A 19484-nucleotide genomic window follows, 5' to 3' on the forward strand; every position below is an offset into this window, starting at 1 on the left:
GCAGCCTCCTCTATTTTTGGGTTTTGTCCAGAGGGTTGTCGATTTTATTATTTTTTTTGGACGAATCCAGAGGGTTGTGGATGCTTCCACACAATGGTTTCCAAATTCAATACCAATTTCCAAAATTTGATTTTTGGGTTTGAAGGTGAGTGGAGTTGAGTTGGGCTATTTCACGTGACTGTACTTAATTACCAAACTATAATTAGTCGCTAATCCATTAGCATTTGAGCCCTATTTTTCTTCAGTAATAAAATAGTTATCTCCAGCCCAATTGAAATGGGTTTGATTCTCCTATAAAATCATTGTTTGACCTGTTCCATCACTAGCCTTCTTCCTGCCCTTGTGGTTGAGTGTGTTTGCACTTGCTGTTGGTGGTCTTGGGTTCGAAGGTTGGTATACAAGCCCCAAACTAGCAACAACAATGTGTCATTCTATAGTGAGGGCCTTATATAAAATGAGGTATTCTAAAATACCTTTGTTTTTTTTTTTAAATGCATGTTTGCTCCACCTATTCTCTTTTACTTTTTTCTCCCAGCTTCTGTCTTGACAAGTCATAATTAACACCCTAAGAAAGTATAATTATGAAAACAGAAAACAACTAAACAAACGAGAAAGAAGTTTTTTTTTCTTTTTGAGAGAAATAAGTTTTTTTTATTATTATTTCGTATTACACTTTGCGTTAAAATCTCTTTGGAGCATTGGTGTTGCAAAGAGTCTTCTTAATTCTCTATCTTTCAATTCTAAATGAGGTGGGCTTGCTCTTGTCATGTTTTTTCTCACTGTCTTACTGGATTTAATTATCCAGATTTATTGTATGTAATAACCTTTGTTTGGGATGTGTTTTTACCGTAAATCACTTGTATTTGCCCATGTTCTAAAGAAATTCTGCTTTTTCTATTAAAACAAAAAAAATGAAAGTACACTTGCATGAATGCATGTCCCCCCCGGCTGTACCAAGCAAACTTGACGGGCTTACCCAAAGAAAGAAGCAACCAGAGACTTCTGGAGAAATTGATACAAGCAGATTCCACTGTTTTTGGGTTTGTCCAGAGGACTGTGGATGCTTCCTTACATGGTGTGTCCAATTCAATACCAATTTTCCAAATTAGATATGGGATTTGAAGGTGAGTGGACGTAGGCTAATCAAACACGTTTGGGGTAATTGCCTTTCAATAATGCTGATCTATTTGCACCCAAACGTTGTATTTGGACACCCAAGCTCAATAATGTTCCTCAATGACAAGTTTATCCCTTGCCGATAGTAGACTTAGATAATTCATTCATCAAAGACGCCATGCTATATATGCCAATTGAAAAAAGAAAATAAAAGCTACCTATTTATTGGTAGAGAGGTGTTCAAGTGCTAATCGGTTAGTGAATTTATGCAACGTTATGCACTCGCTTGAATCCATTGCAAGATATAATCTCATAATATGGATTATTCATTTTTTAGGCCAACATTCAAGGATATTTCTTATAAAAAATTACCCAAATTAATATACATAGGCTTAGTCAAGTTAGTTAAAGCGAATGTGCTCCAAACTTTTTGTCCGAGTTCGAATCTCCCTCTCCGTAATTTAGATTAGATTAAAGTAGAATATCGCTTGTACATAATAAAATATATACTTAATATCATTGTAAAGTTGGCTCAAAAGAATAGTTAGCGTCGTATTAAACTACTAACTAGGATAAATTATTGTATGATACTGGAATATGGTCATATGGTTTGATATGTCTACGTGTTATAATATGAATGAACAACATGATTGATATTTCTCACTTATAAAGTATTATCAATAAATATCCATTTATATTATAACACGTGAACAAACTATACCGTGTGCTTGATTACCAAACTATAATTAATCACTAACCAATTAGCATTTGAGCCCTATGTTTTCTTGATAATACAATAATTATATTATGTGGCCCAAATCAAATGGTTGAAATGTGTTGGATTCCCCTATAAAGTCATTTGTTTGATGAGTCTCAACACTGGCCTTCAACCTGCCCTTATGGTTAAGTGCGCTTGCACTAACTCCTAGAGGTCTTGGGTTCGAAGGTTGGTACCACATTCTCTACAAAACCCAAAATGGCAACAACAACAACACACAACACACAACACAGCACACATTCAATTCAAAATGAGGTATTCTAAAATACCTTTGTTTTTATACAGGTATTCTCTTTTGTATATTGTGTTCACAAGTCATAATTAACAACCTAAGAATGTATAATTATGAAAACAAAAAAACAAACAAACTAGAAATAAGTTTTTATTATTATAATTTCATATTACATTTTAATTTACAATTTACATGTTAGTGTAATAAATGCATGTAAAATAGGGAGTTGAAGAGTATGAGAAGTGAGACAGAACTTCTGTACTGCATTTCAGATTGTATAGTAATGGTGTACTTTAAGATATAATAGAATAATTAATACATAATGAATTATGGTTTATAGTTATTCTTTCCACTCAAAAAACAAACTTAATTCACATTTTGGCAATGTAATTAGAGAAAAGTTAAAGAAAATTAGCGCACACTTATGCTGCACTTAAAATATGCAACCATAAAGTAAAGGACTCACTAGTATAGTAGTTTGGAGTAATTGCTTATTCAAGTAAGATCCTGAATTCGAGTCCTAGCATTCGTGTTATGTGTGTGAGTTTAGTATATTATTGCGTCTTTGAATAGGAAATGTCCTAAAATATATGCAAACACAATGGAAGATGTTTTTTTTTAATAGCTCAAGTGGTTAAAAGTAATCACATATGCACTCGAAGTTCTATATTCAAATTCCCCTCTACAATATCGCTTATATCAAAAGAAAAAACATGCAACCACATTATTTCTCAACTTTTCTTATATATACACATAAATTCAAATTTAGAAAAACCACCTAAAATTGGCAAATAAATATGGTACTTATCCAGTAAAATAAAAAGGCCCAAAAGGAACTTTTTTTCATCCAAAAAAAACAAATTACCCTGCCTGCAGCTTAACTGGAGTTATTATTATTATTATTTTTTTTTATAACAAGAGATATGAGTTCACAATTAGGGATGACAATAATACTCATTGGGTCGGGTCCCCAGTCCTAACGGGGGGAGTTTTTGGGGGGAAATCCGGGCGGGGTACGGGGATCTCTGAATTTGCAAAATCCCCGATCGGGGATGGGCCAGGGATGAGATTGTTATCCCTATCCCCAAACCCGGCCCGATAAGTAATATATTTATTTATAATCAATATATATTAATATAATATAATAGACAAAGTTACCCTAGAGACTAGATGGATTTATTGTGCTTATTGAAAAAGTTTCTAAAGATTTGGATAGAAATTATTTCAAGTTTTGTGTCATCCTTCTTTGCCTTGTTGAGTTATTATTTTAACAAGAAATATCTTGTGGTGGTTGTTTTTAAAATTTCACAATGATGTGATTGTGCTTTAGAAAATTATTTTAACAAAAAATATCTTATTAAAAACCGGGGATTGGGGCGGGTATGGAAGGCACTTCTCCGACGGGGATTCCCCGAAAAGCCTAAATAGGATATTGAGGCGAGAATGGAGATAGAAATAGTGAGCGAAGACGAAGATGGTATTGTCATACCCAGCCTCTAACCGTCCCGTTGCCATCCCTATTCGCCGTCAACATAAGGTTTTGAACCTCGTCACGAGTTATTTTTGGCTATACTTCACTTTGGAAAAAGAAAAACATATGTCAGCCCAACTAATCCAAGATAAATTTTTTTAATTTTAATTTTTTTTTAAAAGCTAACAAACTAGCTCCACCACTCTCCAGAACTCTCTTGCGTGGCCTCTTTTCTTCCTTCGCGACCCTTCCACCCCCTTCTCTTCCTCTACAATGAAGATTTCCATGAACCCTGCCCACGCATATAAATTCAACCCCTCCATTCTCCACCACCATATCGTGAAAAAGCCAAAAGCATTTCAAGCATCCAGATTTAAATTACCAAAACACCATACCCGAAGCAACCAACTAGCTCTTAAGCTCCAATTTCTTTTGCTTCTTCGTTACTGCTTTTCTCAATCAATTAATCAACTAGTTTCTTGTTGAATTTGTTATCTATGGCTTCAAAGACAGAAGGAAAGGCCATTGGCATCGACCTCGGCACCACCTACAGCTGCGTGGGAGTGTGGCAAAATGACCGCGTTGAGATCATAGCCAATGACCAAGGCAACAGAACCACCCCTTCCTATGTTGCTTTCACTGATACAGAGCGTTTGATCGGCGATGCAGCCAAAAACCAGGTTGCCATGAACCCCCAAAACACCGTTTTCGACGCCAAGAGGCTCATCGGCCGGCGATTCTCAGACCCATCTGTCCAGAGCGACATGAAGCACTGGCCTTTCAAGGTCGTTCCCGGCCCAGGCGACAAACCCATGATTGTCGTTCAATACAAAGGCGAAGAGAAGCAGTTTGCAGCCGAAGAGATATCGTCCATGGTGCTGACCAAGATGAGGGAAATTGCTGAGGCTTATTTGGGTCATTCAGTCAACAACGCTGTGGTCACTGTGCCTGCTTACTTCAATGACTCGCAGAGGCAGGCTACGAAGGACGCGGGCGTCATTGCTGGCCTGAATGTGATGAGAATTATCAACGAGCCAACTGCTGCTGCCATTGCTTATGGTCTTGACAAGAAAGGGTCGAGGGGTGGTGAGAAAAATATTCTTATTTTTGATCTTGGTGGTGGTACTTTTGATGTTTCTTTGCTCACAATTGAGGAAGGGATCTTTGAAGTGAAGGCCACTGCTGGGGACACTCATCTTGGCGGTGAGGATTTTGACAATAGGCTTGTTAATCACTTTGTGCAAGAGTTCAAGAGAAAGCACAAGAAGGATATTAGCGGCAATGCCAGAGCTTTGAGGAGGTTGAGGACTGCGTGTGAGAGGGCGAAAAGGACTCTGTCTTCAACCGCACAGACCACAATTGAGATCGATTCGCTTTACGAAGGTATTGATTTCTATTCCACAATTACAAGAGCAAGATTTGAAGAGATGAACATGGACTTGTTTAGGAAGTGTATGGAACCTGTGGAGAAGTGTTTGAGGGATTCAAAAATGGATAAGAGTCGGGTGGATGAGGTTGTTCTGGTTGGTGGGTCGACGAGGATTCCTAAAGTTCAGCAGCTTTTGCAAGATTTCTTCAATGGCAAGGAACTGTGCAAGAGCATAAACCCTGATGAGGCTGTTGCTTATGGCGCTGCTGTTCAAGCTGCAATTTTGACTGGTGAAGGGAATGAGAAGGTTCAAGACTTGCTGCTTCTTGATGTTACGCCTCTCAGCCTTGGTCTTGAGACTGCCGGTGGTGTCATGACTGTCTTGATTCCGAGGAACACCACTATCCCTACCAAGAAGGAGCAGATCTTCTCTACTTACTCTGACAACCAGCCGGGAGTATTAATTCAGGTGTATGAAGGAGAGAGGGCTCGAACCAAGGACAACAATCTTCTTGGAAAATTCGAACTCACAGGCATTCCGCCGGCCCCAAGAGGTGTTCCTCAAATCAATGTGTGCTTTGACATTGATGCAAATGGCATCTTGAATGTGTCTGCTGAAGACAAGACTGCTGGAGTGAAGAACAAGATCACTATCACCAATGACAAGGGAAGGCTGAGCAAGGAGGAGATTGAGAGATTGGTGCAGGAGGCAGAGAGGTATAAGGCTGAAGATGAGGAGGTGAAGAAGAAGGTGGATGCCAAGAACTCGCTTGAGAACTACGCGTACAGCATGAGGAACACTGTGAAGGATGAGAAGATTGCTGGAAAACTGGACCCTGCAGACAAGCAGAAGATTGAGAAGGCCATTGATGAGGCAATTGAGTGGCTTGACAGGAACCAGTTGGCTGAAGTTGAAGAATTTGAGGACAAACAAAAGGAACTGGAGGGCTTGTGCAATCCAATTATTGCTAAAATGTATCAAGGTGCTGGTGGAGATGTGCCAATGGGCGGTGCTCAGATGCCCGGTGGCGGATTTGGCAATGCTAGTTCTGCTGGATCAGGAGCTGGGCCAAAGATTGAAGAGGTTGATTAAGTGAGGAGAGGTTTCTTGAGGATGTTCTGCTTTTGAGCTCTGCTTGAATGAATGTGTGAAAACAATACAAAGTTTATGTTATTTTCTGACAAATTACAATGATGTATGTTTAAGTACATTTTTCTTTCTTTACTGGAATATTATAAATTTGCTTTGCTCCATAATGTTGTTTTCAGGGCCTCACTAGATAAGTTGTAATTTGAGCTTGGTTTGCCTTTCATTTAACCCTTTGTTGCTTTTGTGGTCAAACAAGCCAAACCATAATCATAATTTGTTCTCATAAAATTGTGCTTCATTATCATATATGATATGCAGAATCATGTCAAGGTTAATGGAAGAATGGGGAAGAAGTTTAAGTGATTATTAAGGGTAGTTGAGGAAATTTCATCTGGGCAATGTTCAACAAGAGCATTTGTCTCGGGCAAAGTAAGCAAGTGCCTCCAATCTTAGGGCTAGGATTTGTTTGGCTATTGTTGTTTATTTTGTTGGCCTTCTTTGTTTGGGTCTCTCCTTTTTTTTTTTTCTTGTGTGTTTGTTAGTTGCTCCTTTCTCAGTGGTGGGTATAAGTATTGTTTGGGCTCATTTTACACCTTCTTGGAAGCTCCTACTTTGTTTCTGCTGCATCTGGTGGTGTTTTCTTTTGGGCCTGCTTTTCTTACAAGTGGCTTTCTGCCCATCATTTCTTGGAGAGGAATTCTGTGTGAACTCAATTTCTGTCACTGAACATCCCTCAAAATTTTGTGCAATAAAATACGAACATACTCATTTTGTAATATTACCAAAAGGAATTTAATGACTTTATATAAAAATACTAAGTCTCTGTACATCCATAAGAAAGGTATATATTATTGCTTGTTTCATATTGGTGTTGATATGAGGCCACTAATTTCACTAATTTGACAAACCTGATATCCAGTGAATATTGTACTCAACTTTCTTTTTTTTCCTCCTTTCTTGGATTTTTTAAAATTCTTTAAATTTTATTTTTATGTTGAAGCTAATCGATTGAAATGAGTTACCAATAGGGTGTTAGTTGAATTCGCCCAGGCCTTTGGTGTGTTTACAAGTGATTGTGGGTTCAAATCCCCATGGTGTGGCAAAAAAAATAAAATTGATAGAGATTGACATTTGACAATAAGCAAGCAGCAACCTTCAAGGCTTCAAGACTGAAGAGCTTTCAAATATCTAATCAAATGTGCAGACAGATTAATAACTTGAGTGATGGGTAAGGCACTTAGTTTGCTCAGCATGGCTAGAATAGTGGGTTGGAGGCTGTGTCACTGAGCACAACTATCATGTTTTATTTATCATTGTGTTTTTGATTTGCTTGCTCTCTTTTCATGCCCTTCCACAGTGCTCAGTATGTTTTTGCATTCTCTCTCTACGCATTTCTGGTGTTAGGATTTGTACGTTTGTGGTTATTAATTATTCATCATCATTAAGCCTTTTTTCTGCAACTTGGATGTCCCAAGCCATACTTGTCTTAGCTATAATTGTTATATATGTGAACCATGTGTGCTTTTGTGGTTATTATAATCTGCAACAGGGCAGCGCTTTGCCTCTTACTCATCATGTTTTCTATCTTTAATGATTTATTAATATGCAATTTTCTGCAACTTGGGTGTCCTAATCTGTTCTTATCTTTCCTAATTGTTAGTGGTTGATGTCAGGATCACCATAACCCACTCAACTTCATTGTCACAGTCACATATGCTTATGTGGAAAAAAAACTTTTTTGTAACGTGAATACCACTGTTTTGCTATTCCCAGTTAATAACACAATGACACATGAAAAAGTTATCCCACGTGTCATTGTGTTATTGGCTGGGATAGTAAAAAGTGTTATTCCTGTTACATGAGAGTTCCTCTCGCTAGTGCATAATACAATGCTAACAATTACCATTTTTTTGGGTATTGTATTGTTTCCTGTAAGAGAAATCTATTCCTACCATGTTTATGTTTATGGAATTTGTTTTTTTCAATTTCTGCTTTATAATATTATGAGCGTATCTGCAAGTAGCAAATGATTGTAAACAGATTGCTTGCATTGTGCCATTGATGCAGATGAGCAACTTTCAATTATTTCAGATTGCCATATGCATGCTATGTATGATATGACTTGACCCACAATATTTGCTAATTGGACTCACATTTAGCTAATGACAACACCATTTTCAAATATCCAACTATACTGCTTGTTCTTATTGTGTACAAGAGTGTAAATCAGAAAAGCATTTTTCAATGTAGGCTCAAAGGGTAGGGCAGATGCTAATCATCCTCTAGGGTAGAAGAAGAAATTCCTAGGGAAGAGGCAAATGTTGCAGTTGTATCTCCACAGAGATATCTCTTCAGTCGATCCAAGTCATCTGCTGCATCGAGCATTGTAGGCCTAGTGGACGAGGACTCCTGTGTGCAGAGAATTCCCAACTCTATCAATTCTCCAATTGCAACATCCCACATTTTTTTCACCTCAGGTGGCTGATCCCTAAAAGCTCTCATCAAGGAAGAGTCAACTACCTTTTCCACCCTCCCATGATAATGGTTCTTCACCCACTTGTGCAGGCTTAACCCTCCAACAAACATGTCATCTGTTGGCCTTTTTCTTGTCACCATCTCTAGGACCAGAATGCCGAAGCTGTAAACGTCGCCTTTTGTTGATGCATTAGATCCAAACCCGTACTCTGCATACAAGGAATTGAGTGTGAACTAATAAATGGACCTAAAATTGACTTGGGTAGAGATTTCTTATCATTATGGTTATTTTTACTGTTTCCATAGTTAACTGATGATATAAGTTGAATGAGCTCTGCCTTTACTCTTCAAAATGGCTTCAATATGAAAATAAACAAAAGAAGAAATGAATTATTGATCTTAGTTACTTTGCACAGATTTTACTTGTACTCAGAAATCAGTGCTACAAGTCCCAATTTACATTGCCTGATTGATAAATGTAGTTGTGAACAACACTTGTTCTCTGTTTGTTTGGTTTTACGAATCGCTTAAGCAGATGATAGAACTTTACCTGGTGCTATGTATCCGATTGATCCACATAACATATTTGCAGTAGAGTTTCCCATGTTCTCAAGAGCTGAATTTGCTCCTCCAGCGATCAACAATCTTGCAATCCCAAAATCAGAAACTAAAGCTGTCATATCATCATTGAGTAGAACATTGCTTGGCTTTAGGTCACAATGTATAACTCTGACTGGAGAGTGGTGATGTAGATAGGCCATCCCTTCAGCTATGTCACTGCAAATGTTCAGTCTTTGGATCAGGCTCAAATCAGAAGAACCTGAGCTCAGACCTGTCTGTGAATGTGGATAGAGACGGCTATCCAAGCTACCATTTGCCATATAAGGAAGAACAATAGCCTTAAAATCAGGTAGACTGCATGCTGTTATGATCCTTATGAGGTTCCTGTGCCTAATTCGCCTTAAGATTTGGCATTCTCTGGTAAAACTCTTTGTTGAATTCCCAGATTGTAAATGTAAGACCTTGACTGCTATAGTTGTCCCATCTGGAAGAACTCCCCTGTAGACGCGTCCATAGCTGCCCATCCCAAGCAGTCTCTGATCATCAAATCCACTAGTGGCCTCCGACAGATCTCGATATGTAACTCTTGGGAAATTATGAACCAATTCTGGTTGTGTGGGTTTTCTTGCTGTCTCAGTCCTCTCAGCTGAAATTAGTGCCTCAATGTGCCGGAATGCAATCACACAGCATATTATTGACAAGGATGTTGATATGAATATGACTAAGGTGAATATGATTAAGAAAATGCGTGTACGAAACAGACGATTTTTCTGAGGGCAAACAGGTTTGACAGCAACTGGACCACAAAGGTGCTGATTTCCCAAGAAAGATGAATATGAGACTGATTCAAAGATGCCACCAGAGGGAATCTTTCCTTCAAAGTTATTGAAAGAAAGATTTAAATATGTGAGTGTTCGAATTTTGTTGAGGCTTAGCGGAATCCTTCCAGACAAGTGGTTTCCTGAAACATCAAAGGACTCAAGGTTCTTTAGCTCACCTATGGAATCTGGAAGTTTCCCTTCCAAAGAATTGTGTGAGAAGTTTATCAGGGTCAATGCAATGCAGCTTGATATCTGTGGAAAGATACTTCCACTTAGGTTATTTGATGAAAGATCTATCTCTTGAACATCTTTCAGTTTGCTGAGCTCAATCGGTATGGGCCCTTCAAGCTGATTATGTGACAGGTTAATAAAAATCCTGATCTCACTCAAACCTGATAATTCTGGGGGAATGCTCCCTGTCAATCTGTTGTATGATAAGTCAAGCTTGTACAATTCTGTGCAGTGTACTAATGTTGGAGGTATTGATCCGGAAAGGAGGTTGTTGTTGAGGAACAGATAGTTCAGCCTAACCAAATTTCCTATACTGCTTGGAATATCACCAGAGAACGTATTGTGAGACAGATCAAGCAGGCCGAGGTGAGTCATCTGCCCCAGTGCCGGAGGAATTGCACTGGCGAAAAGGTTGTGTGATAAGAAAAGCTGTTCCAAGTTTGACAGCTGACTTATGTTTGTTGAAATTGTTCCATTCAAAAGATTGGAGGTCAAATTCAACACCACAAGCTTAGAAAGATTACCTATATTTGGAGGAATTGAGCCAAAGATTTGGTTTTCTTGCAGCAACAGATTTGAAAAGTTGATACCAAGGCCGCCAATGGAACTAGGCAATACTCCTCCGAGAACCATGCCAGCCAATTCAAGCTCCTCTAGACTAGTGCAATTTGTGAGGGCAGTGAAGAATGGGTTGAGATTTGTGTTGCCATCATGGCTTATCATATTGTTATTAGACAAATGAAGATAGACAATTTTTGGCAACTTTTGTACAAATTTGATAGGCAGTTCACCAGAAAGATGGTTATATTCTACATCTAAATTGGCCAGTGAGTTATTGGTCAAAAACAGAGGAAGCTCTCCAGTGAACTGGTTGTTGTATAAATTGAGGCTCCATAGATTTGGACAATTTCCAATCTCAATTGGAATTTTTCCAGAAAGAAAGTTGTTGGAAAGGTCTAAAACCTTTAACATAGTGCAGTTGGAGAAAAATGTAGGTGGAATGGCACCGGTTAAATTATTTTGCAATAGACTAACTATAGTGAGCTGTGAAGGAAGGGCTAAGGAATCAGGTATTGAACCATGAAAGCTGTTCCTATCAAGCAGAAGATGATGGAGGCGCCTTAGCAAGGCAATTTCAGAAGGGATAGTTCCGTGAAAATGGTTGCCTACGAGCGATAGGTTACGAAGGCCTGTTAGATTCGAAATGATAGGAGAAAGCCGCCCTACAAGCTCACAATCCTGCAGAAGGAGTTCTGATACGCGATGACGCTTTTTGTTGCAGCTGACACCAGTGAAGTTGCAGACACCGGTAGCTTCGTTCCAATTAGCTAGTGTGGAATGTGGATCATATACAATGGCTTTCTTGAACTCCAGAAGAACAGCCTTGTCTGCAAGCAAAGAGTGATGAGGATGGTGGTGATGACCTATAACTGCATTCCCAGATGTTAAAACCAAATGCTGGAACAGAAGAAAAAACATGGTTTCGACCAAGATCATACTGGATAAACTGAAAGAGCCTAATAATATTTGTTTATGAGATTTTCTTCTGTTCTACTTTCATCATGCTTCATAATAGTAAGTTCAAAATAGTGAGTCAAGAACATATTTTAAGAGTGTGAAGCACACACTCAATGGAGAATAGAGATGCAGAAAGAGATGGTACTAAGAGAGATTGGAGAGAAGGTGGAAAATGATATTTTGGAATAAGAATTCAATGGAGGCTATGATTTGTGGAGGGACTGGGGAAACTCTTTATCCTTCCGTAAAGTGGTTTCAACCATGATGGTAGATTATCAACTTGAACATATATAAATTGATAGCTAGACAGAGGACACCATAAGAAATTGTGATGGGTTGATGGGTGATATTTCTTTTTTGGTAGGCCAAGTGCAATCTCAACTGACATGAAGCTTGCCACATGATTGGCAGGCATATATATATATATATATGTTATATTCCTATTTAGATTGGTGCACTAGATACTAAATTATATAAAGTTCAATAAGAGTTTAAATTAGGTTATACCTTGAGGCCTGAAACCTTGTGAAATAAGAAAAGTTTTGAAGCCAATTAAAGGGGTCCTATTTATATATATATATATATATATGTTATATTCCTATGTTAAAAGTTGGATCAAGTTGACAAGAACGGGCGAGCTTGGGCTGGACCCTGATGACTTGTTTCTTTTGTCCTGATCATGGATTGCGTAGGTGTGCCACTATTGGGTATGAGACCAGCCCAATAGATCTGGTATATGTAGTATAGGATATTGATTTGTTGGATTTGCACTTGTTCTGGACTTTTGCTCTAGCCATTGTGCTCCAAGGGGGATACTAACATGGATAAATTCTTTTATATGCCTCAATCAAGAGGACTTCAATATTCTTTCATTCGTGCGTTGCCAGTTCAATAGATACGAACAGTACCTGATCAAACAAGCGGGAAACTAGGGTTGTGGTTAATGTTACCCTATTTGGGTTCAGAAACCTAACTTAAATCCGAAATGACCCTAGATTGGGTCAAGATTTCAGTCGATTTGGTCCCAATGATATAGTTTAGGCTTGAACGAGCCCTTACTTTTGGACTGACATAGCCTTATTTGGGCCTAAACCTTTATTCCGGTTCCAAATAATAGGCTTGAATAATATATAAAGGTGGGTAATCAAATTATTCTATAAGAATATATATAAAGCAGTTAAATAGCAGATATTCGATAAAATAACTAAGACAAATTTCGGAGAGTGGGGAGATTTCAAATGTTAAAGATCTCTCTATCCAATTTTAGCTTGATGACAAAAAGGATAAGAGCCACAGATTTCTCCATTTAACTAATTTCAAACACTGATTACAATATAGGAAAAACTGGAGATTTCTCCATTTAACTAATTTCAAACACTGATTACAATATAGGAAAAACTAGAGATTTCTCTATCCAGTTTGAGTAGTACATACATCTATAACAATTCAAATTGATTATTTAATAGAAATCATACCATGAGGATGGCAGAGCGACAAAAGATAAACGCATGAGTGGCCAACTAGTTATCTGAATATTAAGTAGGCTTATTTGAAAAGATCATGAGTTTTTTCAAGTATTTTCAAGACGTTGCGTTTGGTTTTTGGAGAGAGAGTCATCTTTTGCTGCTACGGAGCCTCTATATTTATAGGCAAGAATTCCTAATGATGAAAGTTGAACGAGGATATTTGGCTGCTATCCAAAGTCAGCTGTTGGTTTGTCTTCTTGAACCGGTTTATAGGTGAGATGACGGAATATCTCGGTCAAAACTGCTAGTCATACAAGATGTTTTTCTGACTCGAGTCCTTTGTAGCTGGAAATCCATTTAGTAATCGGTTTCTTTCGGTCCTAGTGGCTATTATCCAACTTGCTTTCTTGTTGGGAGAGAAGGTGGTCAAGACGCCATTAATGATGACAATCCTTCTTCAGACCCTCACATGGGTCGATGTGCAACAGTTACCTATTTCCTTAACTTTTAGTGTGGACCCAAATGAGGACTCTTTAGCACTATAGGCTTCTATAAAGTTTTACCCATTGTTGGCCCAAAAATCAAAAGGTTCGTTTTATCCTTTTTTCTAAAGGAAAGATATTGAGCCTGGGCTTAATAAATCTTTTCCAAAAATTAAACTATTTTTGGCCCATTTTCCAAATATGGTACAAACAGTTGTTGAGCGAATTATTGGGTTCGGGTTGGAATTTAGGTAGTGGTCTTCTCTCGTATGTTTGTAAATATGGACAAAGAGGTTGATCTTCTTCTTTATTTGTGCATTTACATGAAAAACAGAGAGGTTTTTTTTTGTTTTTTGGTTTTGTTTTTTTAATCAAACCCTTGAAAGGTTTGGATCTATGGCATCGTGAGCGGAAGCAAAGCGATAGCAAGATGATGAGGGCCTGGACGATGACGCGATTGAGATGATGAAGAAATTTGGGGAGTAGGACATAAGAGTTGGGGATGGCGGTAGGGCCTGGAACACGAGTTTATTTTTTAATTGTTAATTTTTTTAATATATATTTTTAAATTCTTATCGTGTGAAACGGACCATGTTGTGTGATTCGTGAATTGTAACGGGTTGTGTTCATGTTTGACATTTTCAACCCGTTTTCTTATCGTGTCGTGTCGTGTCGTATTAACCCGTTAACACGAAAACGACACACACTGCAAAAACGACATGAATGCCAGCATTTAAATATCAGCACAGTGGCCTGAAGTGGCCCCATTTTGTTCATTTGCACTCCTCACCCTGTTTTTTATGTTAACAAGAATTGCACTCAGAAGGCCAAAAATATCATTGCCATCTTTCTTTTAGCTTTTGCACACCTCCTCCCTCCCACTTGTAATCTCCATAATCACGTTTTAAACAAGTGTGGACGAGGATTTAAATTCTAGCTACCTTTCAAGATTTAGGACAAACAACTGTATACTATTCTCTCAGCAGAGTAGGCAAAAGTTGGGGTTGTTGAAAGGAAAAAATATTGGAAGACCAGCTAGCCAAGGAAAATAAGGAGCCAGACAAGCCAAAAGCCAAACAAAAGGTCAGCAAATCAAGTAAGGCGAAAACTAATCCGCAGAGGGAGGCTGCAGTGAATTGGAATAGCTTGGATCTAAGGAAAGACAGAAATAACAACTCCATCCTTATGCCATGAAACCAATCCACTGGCTGCAATATCAAGACTAACGAAAGTAAACAAACTTACGAAATTTTTTCGAATCGTTTTGTACAATTCTGTGAATGACTTGGGGCGAACAAAGGAATTAGAACTACAGTGCAGAATCCACCAAAAATAAGAACAGCTCCAGCAAGGAACTGAGGCAGCCTATATCCACCTCCAGCTAGAACAACCAAACCAAACCCCCCAGGCAGAACCAAAAGCTTTCAGTAACATAAAATAAATTAAAGAGAGGCACAAATCCAATGCAGATAACCAAAACTAAGACATATATTTATTTTTTACAATTATGTCATTAAATGTCACAATGATTAATTTAAAGTTACGGAAATCAGGAAGAAAAAAAAAAATTTCAATCGAAAGTGATAGATTTACTGAGTTTATCACATTGAGCATTCACTTCTATGTGGCCACTCAACAAAGTCATCATCTTTAGCAAAGAAAGGGAAAGGAAGAAATCTTGGATCAGATCTCTTGTCCTACAAATATTAATCTATGCGTTAAACTTTTGATCAAATCTCAAATAGAGGCAATACCAAAACTTTGCAGAACAAATAACTTATAATTAAACATCATATGTGGTCATATTTATCTTTCGCACCTCCTTCCACTTGTAAATTCCATCCACCAAATCAAGTTTTAAATAAGCGGATGAGTATTTATATTCTAGCCACTTTTCAAGATTTAGGAAAAATCAATTGTAGCGCATTGACTACTTTTAAGCACACAAGTTAGCCTTAAGGATTTCCCACCGAAATGCCTATAATATGTTGGGTTGTTAATTTTGAATTACAGTGATTGGGGAGGAGGACTACTTTTCCTAGGATTCGAACTGGTGACCAAGGAGGGGAGGGGGAGGGACCTCTCCACTAAGGTATACCCCTCGGTTATATGTTTGGTTTTTATTAAGCCATCGAACACACGTTACTGTGTTCGAAATCCCAGCACCAAATATATGCATCACGAAAATAGCTTCCACAATCCTTTAAAATGGCAATTACGCCCTCCGTTTTTTGTAAACTTTCTCTTGTTTGTTTGGTGTAAGTGATAAATGAAGTTATTCCTTTTGATTTAAAACAAAAAAAAAAGAAAAAAAAAAAAAGAAGTTGTTGGCTAGGTGCTTGTCGGGCATGGAAAGTGTTATGATATTTATTGCAAGCGCACAATTCGCACAAGTAATATAGTGATGAGTGAAGTGTCGTTCCCACGAAGAGTGATTTAATTTACCAAGTACCGATTGTGATTAACCCAAGACTTTATTTGAACAATTGATGATGAGATTTGATTGATTAATTAACTAAAACAATGAATAAAAACAAGCGTAGAAAAATAAAGTAGTGAGATTCAAGTTATGAGAGCACTAGAGCTTCCGATTTCACCATAGCCAAATTCTACCCAATTCCCTTAGCATGTATCTAATTATTCTCTATATGACAGTTGACAGTTGATTTTCCTACTTATTCGATACTCCATCCCTGGGTATACCAAAAGTAATCTATTACCAACCACTCTATCCCTAGTAATGGAAATTAAGATAATAAGAACCCATTAAATTCCTTGAAAAACCTACAAAACAACCACATAAGTCATGACAAACATCCCTGTCTAATCATGTAACTCATGGTATCTATTACAAGAAGCAACCCCAAATTGGATATTCCTATCGTCAATTTAGCATCAAAACAATTAAATGTTGGCCAAACATTCAAAGCATTAAGCATGGTAATAGATACTCAACATGGAAAAATATTTGGAATTAACATTGACTAAAGTAATTGAATATTCATGGCTAGGCTACATCGTAGCCCTAGCAAGAAGAAATTAGTTCATGACAACTTTAATAAAAATCATGATAAATAATATCATAGGAAAGAAGTAACCAATTGAAGATTTGATCTCTGCACGACAGCAACTCTAGCTTCAGGTTGTCTTCTTTGTCTCTCTAAAACTCTCTCTCTCTCTCTCTCTCTCTCTCTCTCTCCTTTGAGTGTTTCGGCGATGAGTATGAATGTGTAGGGATTTTAGGGTAGATGATGGAGGATGGATGATGGGTAATGGATCCCTTCAACAATGACCTAAACTCCCTATTTATAAACCTCCTAGAAATCCTACCTAAGGAATAATTACAATTGTTATAAACATAGGATTCCTTCTAAAATAAAGTCTTCTTTATTTCTCCTTGTTTGACTTGATAAGACTTGCACCATCTTGAACTAGGAAATTTGACAACATTCCTTGCAACAAAAGGAATGACTTGGCTTCTTTTTAGTTGATCTTCATCTACTTGCCTTTTTTTTAGTACACTTTCTTTTATTTCACAATTCCTTCACAAATCTCACAAAACCAATTAAAATTAAACAACCAATTTAAACTAAGAAATTAATAAATAAATAAACAAAGGGGGCATAAAATATATATAAAATATAGACTTATCAGAAAGCAAAGTTAAAAGGCAAGTTTGGGTTTGGTATCGTGAGGGTCACAGTAGTTTCCTTAAATTTTTCTAAAGTTGTTGGGAAGAGTCAGAAGCTGCCAGCTCGTTATATCTCCTCTCCTCTCCTCTCTATGAGAAGTCAATAGGGTTGATTACAGAATATGAATAAAACAAAACCAAAACCCAGCCAGCATATGAATAAAACAAAACCTAGAGACAGAGACAACATGCAATCAAAATTAAAGAAATGATGACTGCATCCATATGAACCGCCCTCAGTCATATACAAAACAATAGACTAATTAAACTTCCTCCAATTAAACATTTTAAAAATTAACGGTCAATTTTGCATGTGGGAGTGACAGTATAAGAAGTGGTTTTCTTGTGTCACTTGCTGATTTTTAATGGAGGAGCAGGTCAAGCTTTCTGATATAATTAATCATTCCACTATGAGTGAGTGAGAGAGAGAGAGAGAGAGAGAGAGAGAGAGAGAGAGAGACATGCTAGCTACTTAGTCTGCTAATATACGATCACCATAAATTGAATGGACATATCTGCCTGCTTAGTCCAGTGCATGCCTAATATTCAAGAAGATGAAGATGGCCATGCTGAGAACCATTTTTCTTTTCTCTCTCATCAGTTTTTTCCAATTTTCCACCTGTTCTACTTTGGTTAAACCAAAGAGTAGTTCACAAGGTAAGTAGCTGTCCTCCTTAATTATTCTCCTTTGTAACTTTTGCTGTTGATTAGCTTTGGTAAACTGTTGACTGTATATTTTTGTCTGCGTGCGTAACGAGATGCTTTATAAAGTTATAATTAATCCGCTTCAAAGACAAGGGAAATTATTTGTCACCGGGTCTACTGGGATTGAGTTTCTTCTGAGAATCACATGAGCCGTCTTACATGTGCAGGGTCGTCACAAAAAACATGGTTTGTGAGCATAGATAACTACAATGATGTCCAACGCCGTTCACCGCCACCACCTCCGAAAGCAGGACCGACACCAGGCCAGTCACCAAGCCCAAAAGATCTTCTATCCAAGTCCAAGAGAGCTCCTCCAAGTCGATACACAGCTTCAGCTTGAAATGCTTAAGCTTCAGAAAGTTAACAGGCTAGCTAGTCTAGGCTGTCTATTATGTCCAGCTTATACGTACATTAATTCGTGTAGTCTCTCTTGTTCTTTAAAGTTTGTTCATGCAATGGTACTTGTATAAGAATTAGTAGCAAGAGCAACCTGAGCATGTTGATGGATATAGGGCCCCTGTGGTTCAAATCCTAAAGCAAGTACCAATGAATCTCTGCTCAGGAGTCAATTTAAACAAATCCAAAAACCTGTTCCTCTCTGAGGGAACTACAAGTACTAATTTATATATCTTTTTTCAGTAATCCATCTTCAAAATGAGGGCATCTCTGTCACACAAAGGACTTAATGAAACATCATATGACATCATTTTTCCCATTTGAACTTTTCTCCCACTTGCAGCTTTCATTGATGAACTCACATTTTAAACAAGTGGATTGAACCAACTGTATCACTAAGTAAATTGAACAAGTAGAAGAAGAGGAAGATATAATCACAATTATATGGAAAAAGAAAAATGAATTCGATTCTTCATAAACAAGAAAGCCTCACCTATAAACATAAAAGACCAAGGCCATCAACAGATATAAAGAAACTCAAAAACTAATCCAGAATGTAACAAGCACCAGCTATGGGAAATCTCATGCATAGTGTGGATGCAAAATATCTCACCCTAGGTCAAATAATTAGGCCAATCAATTTGGGAATTATTTGACCTAATTGGGAGTTACCTAACCTAATTGGGAATTACCTAACCTAATTGGGAGTTACTTGAATTAATTGGGAGGTTACCTAATTCAAATTGGATGTATTTGATCCTCGCCTTAATTAGGAATTTGGTTAAATCCCTAATCCCTAAATACACCAACCTCACCAACTACACTAACCCCACCAACCTTGCCGAGACCCCCTATAAATACTTGGTTACACACAAGGATTGAGGTACGTCTGAATTCCTACTCAAACTCTGTATAAGTTATCCCTCACAAACCTTAGCCACCATATTCTTTCTCTCTCACACACAAGGCTCCGGTCACCCGGTTTTCCTTGAAACACCCAACCTAACTTAACCATCGGAGGCCAACACCCCCCGGGTGTGGTCCTTTTACTCCGATTTATTTTGCAGGGAGAAAGATAAGTA

General features: G+C 37.8%; 2 protein-coding genes and 1 long non-coding RNA gene across 3 annotated transcripts; 2 read left to right on the plus strand and 1 right to left on the minus strand.

Annotated features, from left to right (window-relative positions):
• On the plus strand, positions 3793–6276 carry LOC18783634 (heat shock 70 kDa protein). The gene has a single exon (XM_007216925.2). It carries the CDS (start codon positions 4095–4097, stop codon positions 6057–6059), a length of 1965 nt encoding a protein of 654 aa, XP_007216987.1. The 5' UTR covers positions 3793–4094; the 3' UTR covers positions 6060–6276.
• Positions 8192–11814, minus strand: LOC18783630 (putative leucine-rich repeat receptor-like serine/threonine-protein kinase At2g24130). Its single transcript, XM_007217237.2, has 2 exons — positions 9082–11814; positions 8192–8740 (listed from the first exon to the last, which is right to left on the minus strand). Exons 1-2 carry the CDS (start codon positions 11639–11641, stop codon positions 8328–8330), a joined length of 2973 nt encoding a protein of 990 aa, XP_007217299.1. The 5' UTR covers positions 11642–11814; the 3' UTR covers positions 8192–8327.
• Positions 17744–18661, plus strand: LOC109948276. The gene is made up of 2 exons (XR_002270892.1): positions 17744–17958; positions 18174–18661. It is a non-coding gene; the product is annotated as an uncharacterized LOC109948276 (long non-coding RNA).

This window comes from Prunus persica, chromosome G3, assembly GCF_000346465.2.
Source record: "Prunus persica cultivar Lovell chromosome G3, Prunus_persica_NCBIv2, whole genome shotgun sequence".
Taxonomy (NCBI): domain Eukaryota; kingdom Viridiplantae; phylum Streptophyta; class Magnoliopsida; order Rosales; family Rosaceae; genus Prunus; species Prunus persica.